At 43.4% G+C, this 9,589-nt stretch overlaps 1 protein-coding gene across 1 annotated transcript in view; it reads right to left on the reverse strand.

Moving 5' to 3' along the window:
• The window catches only part of GALNTL6 (polypeptide N-acetylgalactosaminyltransferase like 6), a 442,063-nt gene extending 433,343 nt beyond the window's left edge, over window positions 1-8,720 (reverse strand). The window contains exon 1 of the mRNA XM_048303651.1: window positions 8,486-8,720. Coding sequence (XP_048159608.1) covers window positions 8,486-8,623 — 138 coding nt within the window. The 5' untranslated portion in view covers window positions 8,624-8,720. The remainder of the gene's footprint in view (window positions 1-8,485) is intronic.
• Window positions 8,721-9,589: the final 869 nt, after the last annotated feature.

A 9,589-nucleotide genomic window follows, 5' to 3' on the forward strand; every position in this document is an offset into this window, starting at 1 on the left:
TCTGTCAAATACCATTGTGTCCCGTCATCAGAGATTTGGCTGAAAATTTCTGGCATGGGAAGGTAACCAACAGCTGGACGTGACAGTGGGGAAAGTGATGCTCTAGTTATCTGTTAAATCCACATGTGACTAGAAAGCCTCATATTTCAGCTAGTGACTGCTTCCTAAGGGCAGAGGTGTTCAATAAACAGGATTTGACCAGAGAAAGAGATCATAAGAAATTCCTTCAACAGGATCTGCCAAGAGATCTTAAAATGACAGCATAAGGAAACATTGTTCCTGTGAAACATGACCTCAAACAGAAACATGACAGCTCTGACCCTGCGGAATACAAGCATCCAGAAAAGAGTGGGATGTTGTGGCCTACATATTTCTATGTTAGCTGGACATACACTTCATAATTTTTCTTCCTGCAATTCTCTTTGTTATTAGTTTGGTAATGTGCTGGTTTGGACAAATTTGGAAATATATCCTCTGAGAGAAGGCAGGTTACAACCATCCCTCCTCCACCAGGTTCAGGAAAAAATGAATTTTCCTCGAAGGAAAGTGAAAGAGATAAAAACTATTTAACAAACACACAGTAAAATGATAACAATGCTAAATAATAAAACCTCTCGCTCTGCGGAGAGAAACCTGGGAAAATTTCAGAGTCCTTCCGTAGAACTCTCTCCCCCTCCTTGGAGCTGGGACGGGGGTGGTGGGCCCACCTCCAGGGCCAAGGCCTCAGTGGAAAGTCCTCCCAATGTATTCTGATGTTGAAACAGTCCAAAAAAGAAGAGGAGAAAAAGAAATCAAAGTCCCAGGAAAGCAAAGTTCAACTCTGTCTCTCTCTGGAGAAAAAGGAGCTGAAAAAACCTGGCCGAAAGCTGGCTGTAAAGCAAGCAGTGCTTCCTCCGCTCCTCTCTCTCCCCGCAGCAGCACACAACTGTCTCTGTCTCTGTGTGTCCTTGAAACACTGCAAACTGCTTTGAAAGTTTTGGTCGGGTTTTTTCTCTTCTCAGGGTCAGTTTAAAGGCATAGAAAGGCACATAATTACTTTCTGGGCAGTGACGTGGGATACAACATCATGAAGTCACCCCAAGACAGGTGATTAAATAGCTGACTTGAATCACCGGGTGTTTGCATAGACTTGGAGCCATGTTATAGAAAAATGTGTGAAAATCATGGAAATTAAGGTAAAGAATTTGAAAAATAAGCATGAAGTCCTGTTAAATCCCTGCAATAGATTTGCTTCCTCTTCTTTACCTCTTGAGCAAACCATCACAAGCAGGTCTCTCCCAAGCTGTTTCTTATGAAGAGGGAAAGGATTTATTTCTCTGTTGAAGACATATTTTGAGTAAGACTACCTAGAGAAGTATATCATCCAGTGAAACCCTCCCAAATGTGACAATTGTCAAAATCAGGTTGAAATCAATTATTACAGAGCTTTACCTTAAAAACCTGTTTACATTATGGGCTGATTGCAGATGGGATAAAATTAATTTTCTTCACAGTAGCTGGTAGGGGCCTGTATTTTTTATTTGTGCTGGAAACAGTGCTGATAACACAAGGATGCTTTTGTTGTTGCTGAGGAGGCCTTACACAGGGTCAATGCCTTTTCTGCTTCTTGTAGTTCCCTGCCACTGAGGAGGCTGGGGGTGTACAAGAAGTTGGGAGAAGATACAGCTGAAAACCACTAACCAATGGGATATGCTTACCATATGGCATCAGAGTCACAATAAAACTGAAGGAAGAAGGAAGAAGTGACAAGAGGAGTGATGGCATTTGTCTTCTCAAGTACCCGTTATGCATGACAGAGCCTGACTTTCCTGGAGAAGGCTGAACACCTGCCTGCCCAGGGGAAGTGGAGAATTGATTCTGGTTTTTGCTTGTGTGTGGGTCTTTTGCTTTACCTATTAAACTGTCTTTACCTCAACCCACAAGTTTTCTCACTTTTACCCTTTGGATTCTCTCCTCCATCCCACTTAGATGGGAGTGAGAGTGCAGTGGTGTGGTGCTCAGTTGCCTGCTAAGGTTAAAACATGACACACTGGAATTCTTAGAAAGAAGTTTCAGAACGTTGCCATCTCCTAATGAAGCCTTTTCACATTTTAAAGAAACTATTAAAAGAATGGGACTGCTATTTCTTTCAGTCAAGGCAATTTAGTCTTTTGACCATGAGGAGCATTTACAACACATGCAGAATTTTTAGCTTGGGATTCCTGAGTTGCATTGCATTTAACTTGTTGATTTATGAATTAATTTTTTTCAGACTAATTTAAAGTAGCCAAGATGTCTACTCCTGGCCCAAATCCATCAAAATTGTTAGCACACACACAGTCTTGCTGCAGTCAATTGCTATAAATGTCTGCAGCAGCATATTGCTAAACAAAGACCATAAGTTACCTGTCTGAGCATTAAAAACAGGAGAAAAGCTGAATTGTTCTTTATGTGAACAGAAACCTGCCTACACACACAGTACATACAGTGCAGTCTGGCTCCTGACCAGCTACCTATAGTACCACTGTGATTCTTCACAGCGAAACACAAGAGAAATTCCCTGCACAGGGAGATGAGGAAGTTTAGGAAAGAACTGAGCATCATGTCCCAGTGAGGGGACAAAACACAGCTTGGGTATTCCCCCTTAATAACTGAGCAGTTTTGCACCCCACTGCTTCAATAAGGCCATGGAATCCCCTTCATCACAGTATTCTTTCCACAAGTCCAAGTGTCGGCATGAACTGAGGTTTCTTGATCTTGTGTTTTGATTTGGACTAATCCAAAATGACTGTGCACAATAAATTAGCTGAAATGCATTACAAATGGTGAGTTAAACAGAAAGAAAATCAAATATAGAAACCAGTCTATTTTATCCTGTAAGATACACTCTATTTAGTAACACTCCTGAAAATTGATAGGTATTAAATTAACCACAGGAGGGCTCCCTCTGGTATACTGAATACAACAGAAGCATACTGTTTTAAGATACAGTACTATTTTTGGCAATAAAGTAACAAAGGTTTTAGAACTCAAATGATATTATCCTCAGTAGATACAAGGGAATGAAATTATACATGAACAATTTAGGTAAAAGAACTGAATTACATAAGTGTTAACTGTGTGAGTTAAAACACCTAAAGGGCAATCTCAGGTTGCCAATGCTCTGCATTTTAAGGCACTAAGGTCTGTTTCGTCATGCCACGTGTGGGGACTCTTGGACCTGAAACACCAGCACAGCAATCAGCACAGCAATGAACAGGGCCACAGAATAAAAGGGGATTGAACACACCAGGTCCCAGCTGCTGCTCTGAGGAGAGAAACGAGGACTTGCTTGGAACAGCACATGCATAGAAACTGAGCAGAGAAAGTAAGGCTTCATATTATCAGTATTTTTTAGGGTCTGACAGGTACTCACCCAAAATAGTACAAATAAATGTCAGCAACAGTCAAGCAGCTACTTTTGTAGACTTGAGCCTGTTTGTCACTCTATACTTTATTTACCTCTTTGCTAAAAAGAAACAAAACTCTCCTGCCTCGTAAGTTTGTGGTGAAAGCAAAGGTAAATAATTGAGACAGTGGAACTAAATGCATAAGTAACTGACAGTGTCCTAACAGTGTAATAAAAGAAAGGTGCGTATTTGTGTCCTAACCAAACTATATTTTGTACAAGATTTTGCAGCTGTTGAAATCAACCAGAAAAGCAAGGGAAATACAGCTAAAGGAGGGGGGCAGGAGAAGAAAGTTTTGCTCTCAAGATACTGCTTTTATGTACCAGAAACAGAATTCAACCCAAGCTTTGTACTTTGCTGGCACCAATAGTGAGTTAACAGGGTTAACTGTCCTGGAAAATTTATTATTTTCAGAACCTGTGTGCTTAACAGTAGGAAACATTGCATTCTTGGGTAAATTTATTCTTTCACTTCTTTCACAGACTTCAGAAGCTAATGACTGTTTGCAAGACAGAATTGAGGCTGAAGTTGCTTTCTGGATTCAGAAGACAAAGTCAGTACTTTCATAACCACCAGGCTTAGTAAGTCAATTTTGTGCCTGTTTGCCAACTACAATAGAGGCCTAGGATTTGTAAGGACTAAGTTCTCCTTATCCTAAGGAGTTCATTCAAATCCATACCTCACTATCCCATGGGAAAGGTGTAATCTTGGGGCTAACCAGATAGAAGTACAGGCTTCACAGGACAATGGAAAGAGAGTTCCATGACTATCCCACGGAACATTTCCCCCTCACAGCACCACTTTTGCTCTTTGATCTGGACACTGTGCACATATCAAAATAAAAAAGGGCCAACATCATCACCAGTTTCGTTTCCTCAGGAAAAGTGCCTCAGTCAGGAGGTTAAAGCAGCGCACCTCACTGCCCCAGCGTATATGTGAAACGAAGCCAGAAATCCACCTTCTTTCCTTACTTTACACATCATAAAGCATTTCAGTAATACACCTGTAAGTATTACAGAGCATCTGTGACTAAGAGGTGCTGCTGTTCAATCCAATTTTAAGTGAGGAGATTTGACACCAGGAAGCAGGGATGTGACAAATGAATGAAAAAAAATACAAAATGAAGCTGAAATATGTAAGGGGCTAGCTCACTAGACTTTCAGTCACCACCCACACTGGCCTCCCATATGAACAGAAAGAAACAAATCACAATACCTACATTACAGACACTGGAAAACTGCTGCAAGAAATTTGGTACTTTTACATTAAGTTATGCTTCATATACTGACAGTGTATGAACAGACAAAGGTAAAGCCTTACTGTAGCCAAATAAAGGAGCACTAAGTTTAGATAGCATGAGATAATCAGGTTTGGACCAGGATTACATCCTACTCGTTGCACTAAATTGTTGCTTTTCCTCCACAGAAAACAAAACTGAAATTAAAAGTTTTATCAGCATAACTTCGTATCCAAAGAACCCAGTCTTGGAATTTTATCAAAAGATCAGACAAGATACTTTTATCACATACATAATATCTCAATGACAAAACAAAAACAAACAAACTCACCCTCTAAAGTTAAACTAACTGTAAAAACTGTAATCAAAACTCAAGGACACAATAATGTGTAAAGGAATTTTTAAGACTTTTTTTTACAAAGGCAATAAAAATACCCTATTCAATTTCCCTTATTCCCACAGGACAGCAAGGAAGGCAGTCTTAGAAAGATTAAACTAGAAACTGAGTATATTTTTTTTCCTCATGTCTACCACTTATGACAAACTATATCTTATGGAAATCTTGTTGCACCACATAATTCAGAACCTTTATATATACCTTTACCCTTGAAGCTCCACTTTAAATAATATGATAAACCAAAAGTAAATAGCAATAAGCAAAATATAAAAATCAAGCCTATCAAGTTCTCAAGTGTAAACATGACAGCTTTAAAAAGTTTATATGAAACAAAGGTTCATAGAGATTAATAATTTTTATAGAATTAATGTAAAGTGATCAAAATCATTAATGTTGTCTGAAATCATAGTTGTATCATTTTCTCATTTTTTAATTTTTCGTAAAGAAGAGCTTCTCTGTTCAGAGACAGAATCTGCACAATGAAAAAAATTCTTATGTAACTTATTGCAACACAATTTTCATGGAAATAAAGTCAACTTAGTTCGTCATATGGGAATTTCTAGATAGCAGTAAAGAACACAAGTGCCTCTTCTAGGCGCTGGAAATGACACAGTCCCCAGGGGACACTGTTCTACCATTGATAGAAACAGACTGTTTTTGCATTGTGGACTGCTTTTGAACAGCTTCCCTGCTTACTGCTGTCAGAAGATCAATACCTCCTCCATCACACTGCCATCCCTCCTTCACTCCAGTGCTGTGGCAAGCAGCTGAGGTGGTGGGAGAGACTGACAGAGCCCTCATTCACAGGGAAGTTTGGGGATGTTTGTTTCACCAATGAATGGGAAAGCCTAATTTATAAGTAGTCAAAACATCATTTCACCATGACATCTCCTCAAAACCACCTGATGATCTATAACATGAATTTAACTGTTCTTAAAACAAGACACCACATTTATAAACATTACTGTCAAGGTCAGAATACCAACTAGACACTCATTTTACCCATGAGGGCAAAACTAGTTCAGCCTGTAACTAAATTATTGAAGTCACAGACAACTCTGGCTCTCTCCAGTGGTCAGGACACACCACAGCAGTCCAACTGTACGTCACTAGCCTGATGTGCTGACTCTACACACATACCTTTGTAACCTAACATGATCTTAGAATATATAAGAAAAGTCTGCTGCAGTTTCAGTGGGACGGACCTCTAAACTTGTGTCAAGTCACACTAAGTATCAAGAAATTGAACACCTCAAGGGCAAAGAATAACTGTGCTGAGTGTTTAAATTCTTGCATCTGCTACTAACTTAATAGGAGAAAAAGAAGCTACATTTCTACTATGATACTATTTCTAATGCAGTCTTTTCTAGTATGACCTCATTTCTAGGGCAGTCGCAAAGAAGTCTTAAAATTTTCTTTATATTTCAGGGAGTTGAACTCAAACTCATATTTCAATCCCTGTTCCTTGTAAGTATTTTGGGTTATAATGTGCACATCAAAAGACATAAGTACCCTAATTGCGTTACTTGTCTGTACTTCAACCTTCCATCCTTACTGGGTAATGACATTGCCAACATGATTTCAATACTTACAATGATAACGGAATTACATTAGGGTCAACTGTAAGGTTCAAAGTTTCACTGCTCATTTTTATTGTTTTTCCATTAAACAGTCCCCTTACTGCTCAATTAGTATTCAGACTGGGAGAAAAGGGAAGGGGAAAAAAAAAGGGGAGAAAAAGGGAAGCTAGTAAAAAGACCTTTTCAGAAAACTTACAATGTAAAATTTTCTGGGGTCTCATTAGCAAGCCTCGCTAGTCCTTCACATATGCTTAGCTGTTTATTTCTTACATCACTTTATCCAGAACCTTTTTTTTCTTAAAAAAAAAAAGTTATCTCCCTTTCAGTGTTATTCAATCATGCTCTACTTAGAGTGCACTCTTGAACATTAGAAATTTCATCTTACATCAAGGCATGTGTATTCTAAAGAGCCATGCGCACATGGAAATCATTATTTGCATTGAATACCTTAGCCTTCCTAAGTCACAAAGTAAATTAGAAACTACAAAGACTGCAGTGTGGACCTTGTAAACTAATGACAGACACTTATGATCATGTATAATTTTCTTTCAGCAGAAATTACTTCCAACTAAATCTTAGCACCTGACAACTAACTGCATTTTAAAACCCACAGAAACATAAAGTAAGCTTCAAATTAAGAAGCTACACTTAACTTCCTCCTCTAGTAATATTCAGCATATTTCATTAACCAAAGTTATGATACTTTGGAGGACTAACTCCTGTAATGGATACCCTTATTAACAAAGAATCAAATAAGTTATTGCCCAATTGAAGCCATTGACTTAAACACGTTTAGTATGTGGAAAGTGCATTACATACATGGGTGATGACCCTTGAAATGAAGGCTACTAATAGACTAAAATGATAAATGATGCCATCTAATACACTCTAACGTTAAGGCAATGTAAGTGGTAAACAAGCTAAAAGATCATACAATCCTGTAATTTCTCTACTGATAATCTATGAAACATTCATGCTACATTTAAATTATACTGACAATTACAGTGTAGGAACATTGTACTGTTGAACAGAACAAACACAAACTTTGGTAAATTACAGGCAGGGTTATAAAGAAGTGCATTACAACAACTCCCTAAAACTAAACTTCACTTAATGCAGGTCATACTGTGATTTATGAGCCATACATAAACCCAGCAAGCTGAAGAATAACTCAAGCAAACAACAGCTTATGTCAACTGCTCTTATTAATAAAAGCGATTAAGGAAACTGTAAGCTGAAAATATTTGAAAGTTCTTTGTGATATCAGTCTGACAAGCAGTTACACACAGCGTCGCCGCATCAAGTCACAATAGTAATACTCAGAGAGAAAAAACACTGCCAGTCACTTCTGTAGAATTTACAACAGAAAAGGAAACAAAAAATCTCGGTGGTAAGACATCTACACGGACCCCAAGCAATTTCAGCGAACCTACAGCCACACACCAGTTCGAGAAGTATTGCAGGCAGGCAGACAAACAAAAGTTGCGGTAAAACCTCCACTTCTTGTAATGAAAATTAGAGCCCAGCATCACCCTCAGGTCACCAACGCAGCACACAAAATCCCATGTCCTCCTAATTTCAGAGGCGGCCTCTGTGCCTGCTCACCCCTTGCCCTTCCCGGGGAAGCCCAGCCCGGCAGACTCAGATGCTCCCACAACTTTCTCTCTCCGGCGCGGCGGTAGGACAAGCACACGTGCCGCCGCTCCCGCTCCGCTCCGCGCCCTCGGCCGGCGCCGGGCCCCCCGCAGCCCCGCAGGGGGCGAGAGCCGGGGCCGTGCCCCGAGGGGCGGCTGCCTCCCTCCGCCCGGCGCGGGGCTGTGCTCCCGGGCGGCTTCGCACCTACCTGCGGCTCGGCGGCTTCGGGCGGCTTCACCAGGTGCTTCTCCTTGTAGAGAGACCAGAGGCCGATGTCGGGCAGGAAAATCAGAGCCGCGGTGAAGAGCAGCGTCATTTGCAGAAACCTCTTCTGTTTCCTCTTCATGGCCAAAGCCGGGCTGCTCTGCTGGCGGCGGCGGCGGTGTCAACTCCCGCAGCACCGCGGGGCCAGGTTCTTCCCTGCCCGCAGTCCCTCGGAAGAGCCCGGCACCGCGCAGAAACTTCGCCCGCCTCACGCCTGCCCACCCGGAGCCCGGGCGGGGCCGCCCCCCGCAGCGGCAGCGGGGCCGAACCTGGCGGCCGCTCCCCCCGCCCCGGCGCGGCGCTGCGCGGCGGCGGTGCCGCTCTTGGGGGAGCTCATGGATCCACCTGCGAACAGAGCGGCAAACAACCCGCCACACAGCGGGAGAGGGGCAAAAAAAAAATAAATAAATAAATATACATATATATATATTTAAAAACAGAAGGAGGGAAAAGCCTCACAACCCGAGTCCAGTAAACAGCGTGGGACCGACAGCTCCCCCTCCTCCCGGCCGCGCGGAGCCCCCGCTGCTGGCCGCGCCCGCCCGCCTCACGTCCCCCTGCCTGCCCCGGCCCGGGCGGGGGGGCGCGGCATCATGAGCTCATCACGCGCAATTTGCTAAGCAAGAGTTCAAAAAAAAACCCCAAAAAACAGGAGAAGAAGGCTGATGCCGGCGCCGCGGCACAACGCGCCCCTCCGCGCCGGGGAGGCGGGCAGGGAGGGGCGGCCCGCACCCCCCGCCACCACGTGCGCCGGCCGGGCCGGGGGCGGGCGGTGTCGGGCCCGCCCCACCGCGCCCCCTCATCCCATCCCCTGGCTCCGCGCCGTTCCCCCCGGCGGGCGAGGCGGTGAGCGACAGCCCGGTGCGGGGCCCGCGGGCCGGAGCCGGGCGGTGCTGCTGCTGCTGGTTCTGCCGCCGCCGTGCATAGGGGACGGGGCTTGCAATTCCCGTTCCGGTCCGTCCTCCACGGCGCTACGTGAAATGCGGGGGGAACCGCGCGGAGAGCCCGCGGGCGGCTCCCTGCCCGGGGCCCCGGCTCGCTGCGCCAG

The sequence above is a fragment of the Corvus hawaiiensis genome, chromosome 5 (assembly GCF_020740725.1).
Source record: "Corvus hawaiiensis isolate bCorHaw1 chromosome 5, bCorHaw1.pri.cur, whole genome shotgun sequence".
Classification (NCBI taxonomy): domain Eukaryota; kingdom Metazoa; phylum Chordata; class Aves; order Passeriformes; family Corvidae; genus Corvus; species Corvus hawaiiensis.